Source organism: Nelusetta ayraudi, unplaced genomic scaffold (assembly GCF_046127955.1).
Source record: "Nelusetta ayraudi isolate G7.1 ecotype Tasmania unplaced genomic scaffold, CSIRO-AGI_Nayr_v1 ptg000006l, whole genome shotgun sequence".
In the NCBI taxonomy this organism is placed as follows: domain Eukaryota; kingdom Metazoa; phylum Chordata; class Actinopteri; order Tetraodontiformes; family Monacanthidae; genus Nelusetta; species Nelusetta ayraudi.
Genome location: NW_027466056.1, coordinates 10,001 through 30,000, shown reverse-complemented (window position 1 = coordinate 30,000; position 20,000 = coordinate 10,001). Strand labels below are relative to the sequence as shown.

The 20,000-nt window shown below is 47.6% G+C and overlaps 1 protein-coding gene across 1 annotated transcript in view; it reads left to right on the top strand.

The window, feature by feature from the left end:
- Window positions 1–14,810, top strand: part of LOC142878730 (zeta-sarcoglycan-like) — a 194,058-nt gene extending 179,248 nt beyond the window's left edge. The window contains exons 5-6 of the mRNA XM_076012378.1: window positions 14,556–14,703; window positions 14,797–14,810. Of these exons, the coding sequence (XP_075868493.1) occupies window positions 14,556–14,703; window positions 14,797–14,810 (162 nt within the window). The remainder of the gene's footprint in view (window positions 1–14,555; window positions 14,704–14,796) is intronic.
- The last annotated feature ends 5,190 nt before the right edge of the window (window positions 14,811–20,000 follow it).

Sequence of the window (20,000 nt, the reverse complement as noted above, 5' to 3'; positions counted from 1 at the left end):
TCTAGGGTTAGGGTGTTTGTTTTTTTCTCTTCTGTTTGGACATTTTAGCTTTTGTCGTGAAGGAGGCGCTAATTACCCTTCTAATTAGCTAGTGCTAATTAGCACTATTAGCGTAATTACCGCCGCTTCAGTGCTAATTGTTGCTAATCGTCTGCAACAGTCCGCCTTCCACGCAGGCAAAGTCGTGAAGTGGCTGAAAGCCGCCGCTGGGAGTTTGCTGGACTTTATTTCCCATCCGGATGAAGTTCTCAACAGAGCGCAGGAACAAAGCGCCATGTGTGCTAACGTCGCTAAGCCCCCCACAGGTGTGACCGGGTTTGCTTTGGGATTATTTTTTTTTTAATGTTTCGATTGTTTTGGTTGGCGTCTCCAGGTTCTGACTTCACTCCCAGACAATACAGCAAAGGACAAACAGCAGCTTTGCCATTTCGGAGGGAGACCTCGGAGACGAGGCATTTTTCTTCTAGCGGATACGGATGATGAAAGCGCCTCCCCTCTGACAGCCAGCAGGGAGCGCCGCGACGCCCAATCTCTTACAATTTGAGTCGGGAAAGACGGGGGGGCAGCGATGGAGCGCGGCGGCGCCCTCTGCACACCTGCTGCCTCGCACTTCCTTCCTTTCATGGAATCAGAGAGCGGCCTCCTGAGTGGGGGGGGGGGGGCGGTGGGGGGGGGAACATGGTTCTGCCCTTTACTTCCTGAAGCCTTGGAATTGAAAGGGGAATCATTTCAGCAACATTTCTTTCGTGTTTACCATAATAACACAGCACCAGAGTGCATGTGAGGCTGTTGGATTGAGGCTTTCTGGGTTCCGGTTCTAGAATGTGACAGAGGGGCCTGCAAATATAAAGCATATGCAGGAAACACGTTGCTGGGATGTCAATGGAAAATGAAGCAAAGCAAAGGTGCAACCGAGTCAGTGTCTTTGAAGCCCCAACCAGGGTGTTTAGCTCTTAGAACCACGTAGAACCTCCTAGAACCACCTAGAACCAAGTGGAACCACCTGGAACCATCCAGTACCCCCTTGAACCACCTAGAACATCATAAAACCATCCAGAACCACCTTGAACCACCTAGAACCTCCTAGAGCCACCCAGAACCACCCAGAACCATCCAGAACCACCTAGGTGTTCAGCTCTTTATTGAAATGACTCTGCAAACATGGAGGAAATGCAGCTGACTGTTCATATGAATTCTTCAAGTTGGGCAGACCGGATTAAAAAGCTTAACGGGCCACATATAACCCGCGGGCCGTAGTTTGCCCAGCCCTGGTCTAGGCCCATAACACCAGTCTTGCCAGAGCAGTTTTTTTTTTTTTTTTTTTTTTTTTTTAACATTCAGTTTCGTTGCAACGCCCGAGTTTTGCAAATGTCGCGCAAGTCGTAGTTCAACACCGAGCGAACACAGAGTGAGGAAGTAGAGGAGGAAGTGGAGGAGGAAGTAAAGGAGGAAGTGGAGGAGTAAGTAAAGGAGGAAGTAGAGGAGGAAATGGAGGAGGAAGTGGAGGAGGAAGTAAAGGAGGAAGTAGAGGAGGAAATAAAGGAGGAAGTGGAGGAGGAAGTGGAGGAGGAAGTAAAGGAGGAAGTAGAGGACGAAGTAAAGGAGGAAGTAAAGGAGGAAGTGGAGGAGGAAGTAAAGGAGGAAGTGGAGGAATTCCTGCAGAAACCAGGCGGGACGAGACCAGACGCCTCTGTCATCTCTCTGTCTGAGGGATCTGACGACCTTGACGGCAGTGTTTTATATTCCGCAGCCTTCAGGGGGAGAGGGAGAGAGAGAGAGAGAAGGACAAAGAGAGAGAGAGAGAGAGAGAGAGTGAGAGAGAGAGACGTGACGGTGCCGTTGTCGGTCTGATGGGAGGAAAAGTCTCAGAGTTGCAGGAAGTTGCGAGGCGTCGCTGAACTGTTTCCTGTTCAATCAGCTCTCACTGATCAAAGCCTGCTTCCTTCCCTCCATTCCTTCCCTCAATCCTCCCTCTCTTTCTTCATCCCTCCCTCCACCATTCCTCCCCTCTTTCTTTCCTTCATTATTCCTCCCTTCCTCCCTTCCATCCTTCCTTGCTTCCTTCCTTCTTCCTCAGCAGATTTCTTCTCTCACATGGCATATTGATTCATAAAGCACCGGACTCCTCTCTCTCTCCCTCTCTCTCCCTCTCTCTCTCTTTCTCTCTCTCTCTCCCTCTCTCTCTGTCTCTCCTGTAATGTGATACCAGCGGGACCAGCGACTCTCCTCTGGTTCTGGTTCTGTCGCTCCGCTGGGATCAAAGCAGGTTAATGAAACATGTTGAGGTCAGAAGACACTGAAGCCATAATGATGTGCCTGAGGGCCTCTGTGTGTGTGTGTGTGTGTGTGTGTGTGTGTGTGCGTGTGTGTGTGCGTGCGTGTGTGTGTGCGTGCGTGTGCGTGTTTGTGTGTGTGTGTTCAGTTAGCCCACTGTTTACAGTTCTCCCATAAAACTTTGATCCTCTTTTCAAGTGGTCCACACATTTGGAAGGGGACAGAAAAGAGGGCGGGTCTTTCTATGACATCACAAAGGGCCCATTGACAGGACTGAGGCGTTTCCACACCTTCTCTCCTTTGCTTGGTTTGTTAGCTTCAGTTGTAGCGGACGGAAGACAAGGAGTTGGTTTCCTTTTGCATGTAGAGAGAAGAACTGCAGAGGTCAGAGGTCAGCGCCCTGTGTTTGATCTGTTAGTGTTGCTTCCTCCCTCCATCCTATCCTTGCTTCCTTCCTTCCTCCCTCCCATCCTTCCTACTCATCTTCCTCCCTCTTATCCTCCCTTCTCCCCTACCTTCCTCCTTCCATCCATCCTCTCTCCCCTCCTTCCTCTCTCCTATCCTCTCTTCCTTCCTCCATCCTATCCTTCCTTCCTCCCTCCCTCCCATCCTTCCTACTCGTCTTCCTCCCTCTTATCCTCCCTTCCCCCCTCCCTTCCTCCTTCCATCCATCCTCTCTCCCTTCCTTCCTCCCTCCTATCCTTTCTTCCTTCCTTCCTCCCTCCCATCCTTCCTACTCGTCTTCCTCCCTCTTATCCTCCCTTCTCCCCTACCTTCCTCCTTCCATCCATCCTCTCTCCCTCCCTTCCTTCCTCCCTCCGTCTCTCCTATCCTTCCTTCCTTCCTTCCTTCCTCCCATTCCTCCTCCACTCTCTTCCTCCCTCTTATCCTCCCTTCTCCCCTACCTTCCTCCTTCCATCCGTCTTCTCACCCTTCCTTCCTTCCTCCCTCACTCCCTTCCTCCTTCATCCCTCTCTTCTTCCTTTACCTCGCTCTGTTGAAGCTGTGTAAACCGGATTTTTTTCTGCATGCGTCTGTCTGAAGGATTCCAAGCCTCCGTCCATCCATCCATCCCTCCATCCCTCCATCCCTCCATCCGTCCATCCGTCCATCCGTCCATCCGTCCATCCTCCTCTCTGCTCCAGCGTTGCCTTCAGATCTGCTGGATCTCTGCTGGATCTCTGCTGAATCAGCAGCGTTTGCTCCTCAGGTCCTCAACACTTTTTCTTTCGCCCCAGTTTTTTTTTTTTTTTACGATTATTTTTCATTCAGTAAAAAGAAAAAAAAATATTAAAAGCTCAAAAAGCTAACGGTAGAGGCGGCTCGCTTCCTTCGCTCACTGTTTGCTCACCTTGTGTGATTCACGCACGATAAAGCCGCAGCTTGATGAGATGCTGTTAATGCGTCGCTTCACGCGGAGCCTTGAGGCTTTTTTTTTCGTCTTCTCCCATTTTTATTCATTCCTTTATTTGACCTTTTTTTCTTTTTTAATTTTGTGGACTCGGAGTCGCAGAGTCAAGACTTTATTCACTGCAGAGGCTTTTTTCCAAAGAGACGAGTGGACCTTGGGGAGGGAAGCACCAAGGTGACTCAGAGCGTGTGTATGTGTGTGTGTGTGTGTGTGTGTGTGTGTGTGTGTGTGGGAAGAGAGGTGTGAACGGCATTGCACACGTCGACTCGGCAGCATCGAGTCGTCACGATCATTCAAACTCAGTGAACAGCTCATTTGATTCACTCGTCTTTTGTCCATCAGTTTTTTTTCCACCTCCTCTTCTCGGCCAATCACAGTCAGTCTCTGAAAAATAATGCAAAATACATTACACAATATTTTAAAATTGTTTTTGCTTATTCTTGTTGTTATGATATTATTATTTTTAGTAGTAGTTGTTGTAGTAGTTGTTGAAGTAGTTTTTGTAGTTGCAGTGGAGGAGAACCACAGTATGAAATCATATTAAAAATAAAAACACTGATTAAAATGCAGAGAACCTGATTACAAATCATCACAAATAATTTACAAAAAACGCACACAATGCTGAGTCACACACACACCAACACGCACACACACACACACTCTTGAACAGAGCATTTTGTCTTGAAGCAGCGTCGCTGGTTGAACCACGGTCAGAGTCGTTCATTGTAGAACCTCTTTCTTTTCTTTTCTTTAGTTTTTCTTTTCTTTTCTTTTTCTTTGTTTTCTTTAGTTTTTCTTTTCTTTTCTTTTCCTTTCTTTTATTTAATTTTCTTTTCTTTTCTTTTCTTTCCTTTTCTTTTGTTTTTGTTTTTATTTTATTTTATTTTCCTTTCTTTTCTTTTCTTTTCTTTTCTTTTCTTTCTTTTCTTTTATTTCCTTTTCCTTTCTTGTCTCGGCAGTGCGACTCAACACTCCCGGTCGCCAGAGGACCCGGCTCGATGTCATGGCAACGCGCGGCGCCGCGTTCTGCTTTACAAAAAGTATTGAAGGAAATTAAATTACAAAGAAGAAGATGAAGAAGCGGCGTCATTTTCTCGGGTCTAACGAAAACAGCCAACCATCAGTCGGGTTCAAACAACACACTGAAATAGAAGCGTTTGGAAAGGACAGAAGCTTAATGGACTGTCAGGAGTTTTCAAAGACAAACACAGACGCACAACTTTTCCTTGTTGTCATCGTTGTCATTATGTGAGGGATGCAACTCTCTGAGAAAACACTGGAATCTTTGTGGTTGTCGCAAAATCAAGGTGCATTGTGGGAGATGTAGGCGACGGTCACAATGAGGCAAGATATAAAAAAATATTTGTAATTTTCATAATTTATGTCAATTGTCATTATTGTGCATTCCTGAAGTAGTTGAAATGCAGTGATCCAGATACATGAGTGCAATATTGAGGTACAAATCTAAAGTATTGATCTCATCACACCAATTCTGCTCAATACCGATCGCATGTTATGGCCATTTGGATTTGGATCGATGCGCCCACCACTCACAAAAGTCGAGCAGCAGCAGCAGCAGTAACAGTAACAGTAGCAGCAGCAGCAGCAGCAGCAGCAGTAACAGCAGCAGCAACAACAGTAGCAGCAGCAGCAGCAGCAATAACAGTAGCAGTAACAGCAGTAACAGTAACAGTAGCAGCAGCAGCAGTAACAGCAGCAGCAGCAGCAGCAGTAGCAGTAGCAGTAGCAGTAACAGTAACAGTAACAGTAGCAGCAGCAGCAGCAGTAACAGTAACAGTAGCAGCAGCAGTAACAGTAACAGCAGCAGTAACAGCAGCAGTAGCAGTAACAGCAGTAACAGCAGTAACAGCAGTAACAGTAACAGTAGCAGCAGCAGCAGCAGTAACAGTAACAGCAGCAGCAGCAGCAGTAACAGGAACAGCAGCAGTAGCAGTAGCAGTAACAGTAACAGTAGCAGCCGCAGCAGCAGTAACAATAACAGTAGCAGCAGCAGTAACAGTAACAGCAGCAGCAGTAACAGCAGCAGTAGCAGTAGCAGTAACAGCAGTAACAGCAGTAACAGCAGCAGCAGTAACAGTAACAGTAGCAGCAGCAGCAGCAGCAGTAACAGTAACAGCAGCAGCAGCAGCAGCAGCAGCAGTAACAGTAACAGCAGCAGTAGCAGTAGCAGTAACAGTAACAGTAGCAGCCGCAGAAGCAGCAGCAGCAGCAGCAGCAGTAACAGCAGTAACAGCAGCAGCAGTAAGAGTAACAGTAACAGTAGCAGCAGCAGCAGCAGCAGTAACAGCAGCGGCAGCAACAGCAGCAACAGCAGCAGCAGCAACAGAAGCAGATGATGGATGTCGCTGCCACTCAGAGACTTCAGGCCGTCACTAATATTTATCAGAAAAGTCTCTTCTTCTTCTTCTTCTTCTTCTTCTTCTTCTTCTTCTTCTTCTTCTTCTTCTTCTTCTTCTCTCTGCTGGTGGTGGATCGATAGCAGACACCCTCTCCCCCCCCCCGCCCCCCCTCCTCCCCTCACGGCAGAGGAAAATGCCGCCCGTATTTCTTCTTTTCCTCTTGTCACTCAGACATCAAGCCGACGGCGGAGGTGATGGCGACGGCAGACGAGGCTGCTGATTGGCTGCCTGGGGAGCTGGTGGTGGCTGTGTGACTCTGTCACCTGCCACCAATTACAGCCATCACTTCAGTGGGGGGAGGGAGGGGGAGTGACTTACTACTGACAGACAGACAGACAGGTGCTGCAGCTTGGAGGATCTCAGTCCAGCAGCTTCTGAAGCAGTGACCTGCTCGTCATGGTGATGATTCAGTTTTCGTAAAAAGTATTGATTGAGTCATTCAGTCGTTGATTGGTTGAGTTATTAGCAGTAGAAATCAGAGAGGTGGCAGTGGTGCTGAGAACCTTGAGCTGTTACTGCTGCTGCTGCTGCTGCTGCTGCTGCTGCTGCTCTCTATCGACATCGACTGCCGCTGTGAGTCCGAGGAGTGCCACCGAGGAGCCGGGAGCCAATCAGCTCGGCTGAGCTCACGGCTCCCAGCGGCTGAAGGGAAAAAAATGAAACAGGTTTCCGCTGCCGCCGTTCAGACCGCTGCAGGATTAAATTGCGATCTTTGTGTTCGCCGAGCAAACAAACGGCTGCGAGTCAATATTGGCCCTCCGGCTCGTCGCCTTTTCAATAGCGTCTGTTCAAAGTGTTTAGTCGAAGCAGGAAGTCAGCCGGTTTTCCTGGAAGCTGCAGACGTTCTTTATTTAAAAACGTGTTTTCGTCGACGTTAGCGGGGACAGAACGCGGCCCATTGGAGAAGCTTAATAAGGCAGCGAAGACTCGATTCTCCCCGCTTCGTTCCTTCATAATTCCCTCTCCATCCTGACCTCCCTCCAGGAACCAAAAATTGTCGTATCGTTGTCCGACACTGATCCAGAGTCCCGCCTCTGGCCACCAACCTGTCGTTTCACCTTCGTGACAAGGGACAGAGAGAGAGAGAGAGAGAGAGAGAGAGACAGCAGTGGCAGCAGAGCAGCATCAGCTGTCAGCTCGTCCTTGGCGGCGGTCAAACATGAGGAAGCAGCTCCGGCGGCGGCGGAGAAGAAGAAAGGTTAATATCCGTCCTGTCGGAGAGGGGGGAGGGGGGGGGAACCAGGTGCGGGGGGGGGTTTGTCTGACAAATTGCACAGCGTGTCACCGCCGCTCACTCACTTCCACTGAGGGAGACCTCAGCCGCGGCAGCCAGGACACAGGAAGTGATGTTGCATCTTTAGAAAGGCCTTCAAAGGTCCCGAAAAAGAAGAATAATAATAATTTTTTTTAAAAAAAGGCCTCTTTTCATTATGTTTTCAGCCAAACTTGGAATATTGAATGGGGCAATTTTTCACTTTTAGACCGCAGGTTGTAAACACAGGGCTAATTATGGCTCTTCTTTAGAAAGAGAGAACACATTGCAGTGGGTGGAACGATTGGACTTTGACATTTTACTGGAGTCTGGAACCATTATTAGAGGTTTGTAGAGTAGCTGCTGCTGCTGCTGCTGCTGCTGCTGCTGCTGCCGCTGCTGTCGCCGCTGCTGCTGCCGCTGCTGCTGCTGCTGCTGCTGCTGCTAACCTCAAACCTGCTCTCTGGATCTGTCCTGAACGTCGGCGGAGGGAATAACTCCTCACTGCTGCACTTCCAGCTGCAACGTGTCCAATCGGAAGTGCCAGGTCGACCTCTGACCCCGGGGGCTGTCGCTCATCCTGGCGAGGTGTCGGAGGAGCTTTTTAAACAGGCAGAAGGTTTGGCTGAAAAAAAATCAGGCTTCACTTCCGACGTTGCGCTCCGTCGCCACCTGCGACCCTCCCTGCAGAACTGCAGCCTTCTGGGAAAATCACTTCATGCTCTTTCTCTGACAACGACGAAAACTGTGGAGGAATGAGTCGGAATCTCAACCAGGAAGGCTGCAAATTTAAATCCAACGTCAATGTAACTGAAACATCGGCCTGCATTGGGCTTCTCCTCTGGCTAGCCTAGCAGCCTGCGAGTCACGTTAGCCGCTGCTAGGCTAGGCTAGGCTAGCAGTGTCTTCTTCTCTTTCTGCTTTTTGGAAATGTAGCGCTAACGTCCCGGCATTTTTTTCGTTGACGGGGAGGGGCGGGGGGTGCTGGTGCTGGTTGGAAATAGTGCTAACGTCTTTGTTGAGCAGGGGAACGGGAGCGGGAGCGCGCTATCGCTGTCGCGCTACGCTAACGTGTCGGCAGCCAAGTTACGTGGCGGGGGATTATGACTGCCTTCACGCGGGCCCGACAGAGACACGCAGCGGGCCGGATGTGGCCCGTGGGCCGTAGTTTGGGGACCCCTGGTTTAGATTATGACAACTCAAAAAAAAAAAAAAGAAAAGAAAGAAAGAAAAGTTAAATCCAGCAGACAACCTTTTTTTTTTTTTTTTTTTTTTCCCAAGACGGTCGAAGCGGCTGCGAGCTCGTCCTTTCATTCGACCCGGCAGCTTTCTAAGAGTGCGGGAGCGCCGGAGTGTCGGCCGGCTGATCGGGGCCAGGACCGCTGGAACTGCTGCAATTTGAGCAAAAGAGCAAACAGGAAGAGATAAGAAGCGGTGGTGGAGGGAGGAGATAAAGAAGGAGAAGGAGGAGGAGGAGGAGGAAGGAGGTGCTCGGCATGCAGGGGCTGCTAGCCCCCCCGCACCACAGCTGTTCAGGGAGCTTGACTTCCTGTCTGTCTGTCCGTCTGTTTGTCTGTCTGTCTGGGGGGGGGGGAACTGCCAATAATCCCGTTAATTCCCAAACACATTCCGGACAGAATTTCTAGCTCGGTCCGGAATGTTCCGGTATGAAACGACACCTCTCACCAGCTGCACTTTGTGCTTCTTTTGTCAGTGCAGCAATACATTAAACTGGACGTGATCCATTGATTGATTGACGGTCGCCCAAGTCGGCAGCAGCTTGAAGGCTCCCTCGCTAGCGTCGTTAGCGCTGCTTCACTGTCCTGTGGCTGGCTGGCCGCCATAAAATGAAAGAAGGAAGGAAAAAAAAAAGAAACGCCTTCAGTGTTCTTGAATGTTCACCGGCGCTCCACTCTGGGAATGTTTTTCCCACAAGTTCCACGAGCCTCGGCCACGAGGTCGGAGACGCTGGAGGCAGCGGGGGGGAAGAAAAAGATACAAAACGCTGGATGAAGGACAGACAAAAGGACGGACGGACGGACGGACGGACGCTCATCGTTGACACATTTGTGCATCCAGGCAGAAATGTTCCTCTGCGCGGCTCGTGACCTTGGCGACCTTGGCCAAGGTCACTCACTGCGTCTTCTCTGCTCTGACATGAAAGGCTGCGTTGAAAAATGACAGCAATTCTGAATATTAGAGGTGGCAGGAAAAAGAGAGAAAAAAAGCAACAACAACAACAACAACAACAACAACAACAACAACAAGCAGAGAGTCCCTGCCTCCCTCCTGATTGGTAGATGGCTCACTCCCAGTACAACCCTGCATGCAGGACCAGCGGCTCTAATGGGACGGGTTTTTGCAGGCGGCCTTGGCAGTGATGAGGGGATCCATCATGACGGGACGACCTTGCGTCTTTTCTTTCTATTTCCTGGAAGCTGCAGCAGGGAAGAGAAGCGAAGAAGCGACTTCTGTAGTTGAGTGAATTCCTTCTGATTGTAGTTGCATTCTGGGGAGTTTTTTGGCAATACTTTGTCCAGCGTGCAACTCGCCAAATACCGCGTCATGGCAAAATCTGATTGGCTGCAGTGTTTTGAATGCAGTTGTGTTTTTCCTGGAGGCCTTGGTGGTTTCCAGACGCTTCGGAAAGAAACTCATTGTCTCCACAGGCGGCGCCATTGTGTCGGGATTTAGCAGAATTCCCCTTTGGCAGCCAGAGGCGTTTTAAACCAATAAAGCACATTTTGGCTGCCAGTGGGGGGCGGGGGGGGGGGGGGGCGAGGGGGTAGTGGGTAGGGGAGGGGGTGGGGGGGTGGGGGGGCGAGGGGGGGGCGTTTGGCAAAAAAAAAAAAAGAAAAAGAAAAAAACTCAATAGAAACAGATGTTGGGATGAATGGAGTTTGTTCGGCTGATTAGTGGCTGTGGTTGCCAGACGCAGTGAAGAACCTGCAATCGACTGGCAGCCACACTCACCAGCAGTGGAGGATCCAGCCAGCTGGTACTGGGCCAGTGGAGGGGGGGGGGGGCGTCTTGTTGAAAGGAAACCCGTCAGTTTTGTTTTGTTAGTCAATAAAATACATCATATGTATCAGATGCAATAATATCATGAATGATATACTAATACAAATATATGTATATATATATATATATATATATATATATATATATATATATATTTATATATATATATATATATATATATATATATATATAAATATATATATATATATATATATATATATTATTAAAAATAAAAATTATAGTATATAATATATTTAAATGTATAAATAAAGAGATGGAGAAATACATAAATATATAAACAAAATAAATATTTATATTTAAAAAACAACAATGACAAGTGAAGGACCTCAGCAGGACAGTCGACCTCCTGGCAGACTCATCAGATCAGGTATCTGCTCCCCAAAAGATTCAAATCCTTTTTATTTTTTTTAGATAGATCTCATTAATTTGATGAGGGAATGAAAGGAGGCCGATGAAGAGGTAGGAGATAAAGAAGAGGAGGAGGAAGAGGAGGAGAGCGCTCGGAGGGAGGGAGGAAGAAGTAGGACAGGAAATTGAAAAAAAATATATAAAACCTCAACAAGCACGTCCCCGGCTGAGTGTGTGTGTGTGTGTGTGTGTGTGTGTGTGTGTGTGTGTGTGTGTGTGTGTGTGAAAGAGAGAGAGGAGAGAGAGATGAGTTTGTCTCTTTGTGATGCAGCACAACACAGAAATGAGGCCGATGCAGCCTCAGCGACAGGGGGCGCTGTCCTGTTGGGTTTTGTCTTTTGGGTTCGTTGAGAAGCAGGGGATCAACTTTAACATCCATCCATCCATCCATCTATCATCCATCCATCCATCCATCCATAGCTGTTGGCTAAGTGTTGGCTAGGTGGAGGCCAGGTGGAGGCTAGCTGTTGGCTAAGTGCTGGCTAAGTGCTGGCTAAGTGCTGGCTAGGTGTTGGCTAGGTGGAAGCTAGGTGGAGGCTAGGTGGAGGCTAGGTGGAGGCTAGCTGTTGGCTAAGTGCTGGCTAGGTGTTGGCTAGGTGGAGGCTAGGTGGAGGCTTGGTGGAGAATTTCGAGCTCCCAGTTCACCCCAGGTGGGCTTTGGGAGTGTTGGAATCAGCTGGAGAACCTTGCAGGGAACCCTGGGAATCGAACCTACAACCTTCTTGCTGCAAGGCGACGGTGTAGCTGAGCACCTGTTTGATTTAGATTTGATTTGAAAAGAAACATCAGCAACATTTACAACCCCCCCCCCTCCCCCACCGCCCCCTTCCTCCCCTCCTCCCCTGTTTTCAACCTACCAGTCCACTGGATTCATTTCCTGCTTCTGTTTCCTTCTAATTTCTTCCAACTCCCTCAAACTTATTTTCCCCGCCGTCTCTTCCTCCTGTAACCTGAAACCAGGTTCTGCTGGTTTGCTGCATCCCATAATTCAGGATAATTTGTTGCAGCCCTCCAGTTTTTTTGAATTTTTCATGTATTTCCTTTTTTTTCCCCCTTGCGCTCCTCTTCTTCCCGGGCCGTTTCTGAGCGTGACAAAGTGCCGCGACCCGAGGGCCAAACGCTATTTTGTCAATGAGTGATTGAGCTTCTTTTTTTTTTTTTCTGCTTCTTTTGAGGAAGTGTTTATTTGACCGAAGGCTACGAGCGGTTCAATAAAGCGGCAAAAGTTAATTTCACTCTTGTAACTTTATGAGTTTAAACACGTTGGGCCCCCGAAGAAAAATGTTTTCGGAAGAATTTAAAAAAAAACAACAACAAACAAAACAACTAAAGTGCCGCCGCCGACACTTAGCTGCGGGTTAGCACTTCCGAGCTAACCGCTAACACCTGGCAGACAGACAGACCTGCCTGCTGGACCCGACAGTGGCAACATTAGCGATTAGCTTTGCTGCTGTTTGTTCTCACACCGCAGTCTGAATCAATTTTCAAATTGAGTTTCCCCCCCCTTTAGTTGACATGAGGTTCACGCCCCTTCCACACTACTCACTCCCTCTCTCACCTCAAACAGAGGTGCTAGTTCCATCCATCCATCCATCCATCCATCATCCATCCATCCATCCATCATCCATCCATCCATCATCCATCCATCCATCCATCCATCCATCATCCATCCATCCATCCATCCATCCATCCATCCTCCATCATCCATCCATCATCTATCCATCCATCCATCATCCACCCTTCATTCATCCATCCTCCATCATCCATCCATCCATCATCCATCCATCCATCCTCCATCCATCATCTATCCATCCATCCATCATCCATCCATCATCTATCCATCCATCCAGCATCCATCCATCCTCCATCATCCATCCATCATCCATCCATCCATCCATCCATCCATCACCAATCCATCCATCCATCCATCCATCCATCCATCCATCACCAATCCATCCATCCATCCATCCATCCATCCAACCATCCATCCACCCTCCATCATCCATCCACCCTCCATCATCCATCCATCCATCCATCCATCCATCATCTATCCATCCATCCAGCATCCATCCATCCTCCATCATCCATCCATCATCCATCCATCCATCCATCATCTATCCATCCATCCATCCATCCATCATCCATCCATCCATCCATCCATCCATCCATCCTCCATCATCCATCCATCATCTATCCATCCATCCATCATCCACCCTTCATTCATCCATCCTCCATCATCCATCCATCCATCATCCATCCATCCATCCTCCATCCATCATCTATCCATCCATCCATCATCCATCCATCATCTATCCATCCATCCAGCATCCATCCATCCTCCATCATCCATCCATCATCCATCCATCCATCCATCCATCCATCCATCACCAATCCATCCATCCATCCATCCATCCATCCATCCATCACCAATCCATCCATCCATCCATCCATCCATCCAACCATCCATCTATCATCCATCCATCATCCATCCACCCTCCATCATCCATCCACCCTCCATCATCCATCCATCCATCCATCCATCCATCCATTTTATTTTTTCTTACTTGGAATTTTAATTGCATTCATTCAAATTTCATGACAGGAGGTAAAACCTTTGTTCCCTTTAAGGCCTTAACTACATCAATAATTAATGTTTTACCAATGCAACATATTTTAACTATCACATTGCGGTTGTATCGATCAGTATCGATGCCGACATTGCCATCGATGTTATCGCTCTTTCTATTTTCCTATTTTCAACTTTTTTCTTTTTTTTAAAAGAAAAAACAAAAAACAAAACAGAAAACATGATATTCACACTTCCACAAGTCTCACCCAACTCCGCCGGGGCGTGTGAGCGGAGCAGCCGCAGCGGCAGCAGCAGCAGCAGCAGCAGTAACTCTCTTCACGCTCCCCCTGCTAAGCGCAGATTTGCCATGGTACAGTGGCCGCTGCTGCGCTCTGTAAATACCCTGCACGGCTGTTGGAGGGGAATTTAATCTGAACCAATGTGAGTCTGTTCCAACACACTGCTGCTGCTGCTGCTGCTGATCTCTGAGCAGTATTCGTACTTTATCGCTGACACGCTTAGCTGATCAAAGAAATAGTTGGGAAATAACCTTGTGTGTGTGTGTGTGTGTGTGTGTGTTCCTCTCCATGCACATTACTCTAAGTACATCCTCCAGGCCTTGACAACAGTCATTCTTGCAGATCCACGTTGAAAAACTCCCATATTTTTCTTTTTTCAGCGTTTGTCGCCTGGTGCTGATGTGTTCCGCCTAGCAACTGGCGTAGAGCTGAATTCTGATTGGCCCCGCTTTTTAAACACAAGACAAGCGGATGGTTTCGGCAGGCTTTTTTTTATCCTAGTGGATTTTAATGTTTGCTGGGATGTGTTTCCGAAGAGTGCAGCAAATTGAAAGTACAAATGCTTTTGCTTGTTTTCCCATCATGCACCACAGCAGCCAGAGCCTCATGAAGATTGCTGTTTAATAATTCAGCAAAGAAAGCCTGGGAAATAGAAAAGAACAAACATTCCAAAATAGTTCATCGCAGCGTCAAACCGCTGTGTCGGTTTTGTTTTTGTTTTTTTGAGTGAGCAAAATTTCAACAGCCGTCGTTTCTCACGTGACTGAAAAAATGTTTTCACATCTTCTCGTTTTTATTTTCCAGCAAAGAACCAAAGTGCAACACGTTTTAACCCACTTGCTTCTGTTTCTTCTTCTTCTGTTTTTTTTTTTCTTTCTAGGATGGCATGGGCAACCTGCGGGTGACCCAGGAGGGGGTGCGGCTGGAGGGCGTCTCCGAGTTCCTCCTGCCGTTGTACGTGAAGGAGATCCAGTCTCGACGGGTAAGACCACTGGTTCTTCCTTCCACCCTCCACCCGACTGGCCCGGGTGGGTGGATGTTGATCCCGCCCCTCCATCCCTGCATCCCTCCATCCCCTCCCTCTGAGCGTTGTCGTACTCCAGGTTGGTCTTGGTCTCCAGACCACTTGTTCTAAGGGTCCCAGCCTCGGACTCGGAGGCGTTCTTACTGGGTCTGGTCTCGGCCTGGGACTGGGAGGACTGGGGATTATGGGGATTATTGATCCAGACCAGTGGAGACTCAGCCAACACTGAAATAACACAGATCCGGCTGTTGGTGACACCCAGAGTGACACCCTGCCCTCTCATTCCTAATTCCTATTTCATTGTTTTTTCTTTTTTTAATTTTATGAAGAAAAGTTGTTTCTGTTTTTTTAATAGTTCAAAATAGTTTGCAAAGCAGCAAAATATTCAAGAAAATGATTGAACGACATCTCGCTGGAAAGAGAAGCTGCGGTTCCATCGATGTAGAAGCAAAGTGGAATTTGAAAGAAAGATGCAGGCTACTCCCAGATCTCTTGGTCTGGTCTGGTCCCGATCCTGTCGAGTCCTGATCAGGTCTTGGTCTGCACCTCCAGATCTCTTGGTCTGGTCTGGGTCCCGATCCTGTCGAGTCCTGATCAGGTCTTGGTCTGCACCTCCAGATCTCTTGGTCTGGTCTGGGTCCCGATCCTCTCGAGTCCTGATCAGGTCTTGGTTTTGGGTTGTGTGGTCTTGACTGCAACACTCCTCCCTTCCTCCCTCCCTCCCTCCATCGCTCGCTCGCTCACTATTATAAGTGGCGATGCGTCCATGCATGTTCCTTACATGTGTTCCACCCCCCCCCCCCCAGCCCCCCTGCTGGCCGTAATGAGGAGGAATCACACTCACTCCCGACAGTCAGGCTCTATTTGTCACGTATGCACGTGATTCTCTTCGCTCCTGCGTGTCTCCATTCATCACACGGCATAGAAAGAAAGAAAGAAAGAAAGAAAGAAAGAAAGAATGAAAGAATGAATGAATGAATGAATGAATGAATGAATGACAGAAAGAAAGAAAGAAAGAAAGAAAGAAAGAAAGAAAGAAAGAAACCGCCATTGATCTCGTTAGCCACCCAGGAGGCCGCCGACGCCCCCCTCTGGGCACATACGGGTACCCGTGCAAGGTGCAACGTCCCCCCCCAACAGTCGTTGCACATGGAGGTGGGTGGGATTTAAAACGGAGCTGTTTCTATTGGTTGTCTGTGGAAAAGTGATTGAAGATGGATGGATGTTTTTTTTTAAAGCGAGCTTCGCTGCTTCCACTTGTTTCCTCTCTGCTTTTTCTTTCGGCATCGTGTCAAAGGGTCAAAGGTCATTTCATGCCACCTGATCAGAGTGTGCGTCCTTCTCTGAAGTGCACGTCGACCAACCTGCGGATGTCACTTCACGTTCCATCAAAGATTTGTGGAGGATGCATTTTATGTTTGTTTTTTTTCCCACTGAATCAAAGCAGTTTAGCAAAACCAAAAGGAAGAAAGAAAAAAAATGTGAAAAGATCCGAGATGAGAAAAGTTGAGTTGATAACTCGTCTTTGATGTTTTTCTTTGCTATTTACGGGCCAGAGTTTTGATCTTTGATTGACGGAACAATGTTTGCTCCCTGACCCTCGAGTTAATTAAAAAAAAGTTTTTCTCAACTCTTTCATGGGAAACTCCACTCGCACCATGAAGCAGGATGACGAAGATCAAAGACGGAAAACGCGCTGCAGGAAGGAGGGATGAAAAAAAAAAGAAATGGAGCCCGCAAAGTTTTAGTGTGCGTGAACGACAACCGGTGCGAGTCGCGGTTGTGTGTCATGAGTGAAGCCGATTCAAAGACAGTCAGCCATAAATAGCACAGATGAGGTTGGATTCAAGTTGCATTGAAACGCGAACGAGAACAACTGAAATCCGGCCCAAGCTAACGGCTGGTTAGCAACGACGGGAGGCAGATTTTACTGGTGAGGTGCGAGTGGAGGCTGCTGCGGTCGGAAGGAGGAGGACAAGTTGGTCAGACGAGGTCGAGCTGAAGATCCAAACAAAAACATCGTTGGTTTTATTTTCATTTAATTGGAGAGAGAAAAGTGAGTCTTGTTGCAGAAAGAGAGAGAGAGAGAGAGAGAGAGAGAGAGGTAGAGAAAGAGAGAGGGAGGGAGGGAGAGAGAGAGAGAAAGAGAGAGGGGGAGGGAGAGAGAGAGAGAAAGAGAGAGAGAGAGAGGGAGGGAGGGAGGGAGGAAGTGATCAGGTTCTCCAGTTCCTCCCGGATCACAGCTGAAGCTGAGCAGCTTCAGTCGTCGCTGCTGCTGATGGTGAAAATCATCCAAACAGCTTCACTGCCGATGGATTTTTTTTTTTGCTACATTCAAAGTTCATCCTGATATTTTTTACCTGATTGTTTGCATCGAATCCGCCCTCGTGTCATCAGTGGATATCGACATTCATTTGACTTATTTTCCGCCCGCAAGTGCTTCTGCCAGGGAAACACTGTTTTCACAGCAAAAAAAAAAACAGGTCGCGTTCCTACTTTTTTTTTTTTTTTTTTTTTCATTTTTTTGGTTTTATAAACACTGAACTAGCTCTTTATTCAGTCAGAGGCACTCAGCCACCCAGCAGCCACTGCTGCTGCCGCTGCTGCTGCTGCTGCTGCTGCTGCTGCCGCTGATGAGACTCTGTTGTTTTTAACTGACTTCGACTTGAAACAAGTCACTGAGCAAAGAGAATCTGTTTTTTTTCACTCGATTGAGTCAGTGAGTCAGTCACCCAGAAATTCCTGATCCACCCAATCCTCCCCCCCTTCTCTTCCTCCTCCCGCAGCAGCAGAAGCAGCAGCAGCTGAATGACTCGTTCGTTTTCAGTGACAGCAGTAACAGCAGCAACAGCAACAGTAACAGCAGTAACAGCAGCAACCGCAGCAGCAGTAACAGCAGCAACCGCAGCAACAGTAACAGCAGCAGTAACAGCAGCAACAGCAGTAACAGCAGTAACGGCAATAACAGCAGTAACAGCAGCAGCAGCAACAGCATTAACAGAAGCAGTAACAGCAGTAACAACAGCAGCAGCAGTAACAGCAGTAACAACAGAAGTAAAAGCAGCAGCAGCAGTAACAACAGAAGTAACAGCAGTAACAGCAGTAACAGCAGCAGCAGTAACAGCAGCAGCAGTAGCATCTGTATTGAAACAAGACAAGCAGAGCCAGTCGAGTCACTTAATGCTGAATTTTTTACCTCTGCAGTTGCACAACAGCGTCGGCTCTCTTCTTTGCCGTTAGCTAGTTAGCGGTAGCATCTACAGGACCGCTAGGATTGTTCCAAACCTAAATATGTCCATAAAAACTGGTGCTGGAAAACAGCTCCACTTGGAAAAACCTCTCCAATATGGCTCAAAGGTTTCCACGCTCTCATCAGGAGGTTTCTCACTCGCATCCACATGGAGGAATATCGCTAAAGTGTCGTGGAAACACTTTTTTTTTTTGCCATTTGCACGCCAGCGGACGTGACGTACGGGGTCACGTGACCAGTTCACTGACCAGTGAAAATGCCGCGCTGCGATTGGACGGAGGAGGAGATGGAATATTTTTACAAGTCGTCAAAGAGAAAAACACAACAACCATAATTCTCCTAATATCTCGTCCCTCCAGATTTGACCAGAATTGCGGCTTATGGAATTTCACACCAATGGAATTTCACAGTTTTTCCTTTTTTTTTTCTGTTCCATCTCTGAACATGCGACTCGGAAGCAGTTTTTTCTTTTTCTCGTTTGACTTTGGTAAATTGAGCCTCGATTTTTCTTTTTCAGGCAAAAAAAAAAAAAAGAAAAAGAAAACTCAGCGTTCTACAGCAAAGCGCCACCGCGTGTCAAAGGTTTATTTATCAGCAGTGTTCCAGTGCGCAGTCAACCGCAGGCAGGCAGGGAAACAGTAGGGGGCGACGTCCTTCCCTCGCAGCTGTGTTGGGAAAAAATGAAATTCTGAAACATCACAAACACGCATGCACATTTTTTTGCATAATCAGGGCCGTCCCACCGCCCCAGCACAGCGGAGGAGGAAGAGGAGGAAGAGGAGGAAGAGGCCACTCCCAGGGAGAACTAAATACAGACGCAGCAGCGGAGCAGCGACAGCTACGTCGGTGACACACTGAGAAATGAAATTGGCCTGGTGGGAGGGGAGGATGTGCTGGCGGAGGAGAAGAAGGAGGGAGAGAGGAAGGAAATGTAGGCCAGGAGAAAACCAAGGAAGGAACGGGATTGAGAAAGAAAAGAGGACAGAGAGGAGGCGGAGAGCAGAGGAGACTCTGATGAAGATGATGGTGATGATGATGATGGTGATGATGATGAAGATGATGGTGATGGTGAAGATGGTGATGATGATGGTGGTGACGATGATGATGATTATGATGAAGATGATGCTGATGATGAAGATGATGAAGATGATAATGGTGATGATGATGAAGATGGTGGTGATGATGATGATGGTGGTGATGATGATGATGGTGATGGCGATGATGATGAAGATGATGATGATGAAGATGATGGTAATGATATTGATGATGGTGATGATGATGATGATGGGGAGGATGATGATGATGATTGTGGTGATGATGGTGATGAAGATGAAGATGATGGTGATGATGGTGATGGTTGATGATGATGATGATGGTGGTGGTGGTGATGATAGTGGTGATTATGATGATGATGATGATGATGATGATGATGATGATGATGATGGTGGTGGTGGTGATGATAGTGGTGATGATGATGATGATGATGATGATGATGATGATGATGATGATGATGATGGTGGTGATGATGATGATGCTGATGATGATGCTGATGATGATGATGATGATGATGATGATGGTGATGATGATGATGAAGATGATGGTGATGGTGGTGATGATGATGATGGTGATGATGATGCTGATGATGATGATGCTGATGATGATGATGATGATGATGATGATGATGGTGATGATGATGATGAAGATGATGGTGATGATGATGGTGGTGATGATGATGATGATGATGATGATGATGATGATGATAATGATGAAGATGATGGTCATAATGACAGTGATGAAGATGATGGTGATGGTGATGGTGATGATGATGATGGTGGTGGTGGTGATGATAGTGGTGATGATGATGATGATGATGATGATGATGGTGGTGATGATGATGATGATGATGATGCTGATGATGATGATGATGATGATGATGATGATGGTGGCGGTGATGATGAAGATGATGATGATGATGATGATGGTGATGATGATGATGAAGATGATGGTGATGATGATGGTGGTGATGATGGTGATGATGATGATGATGATGA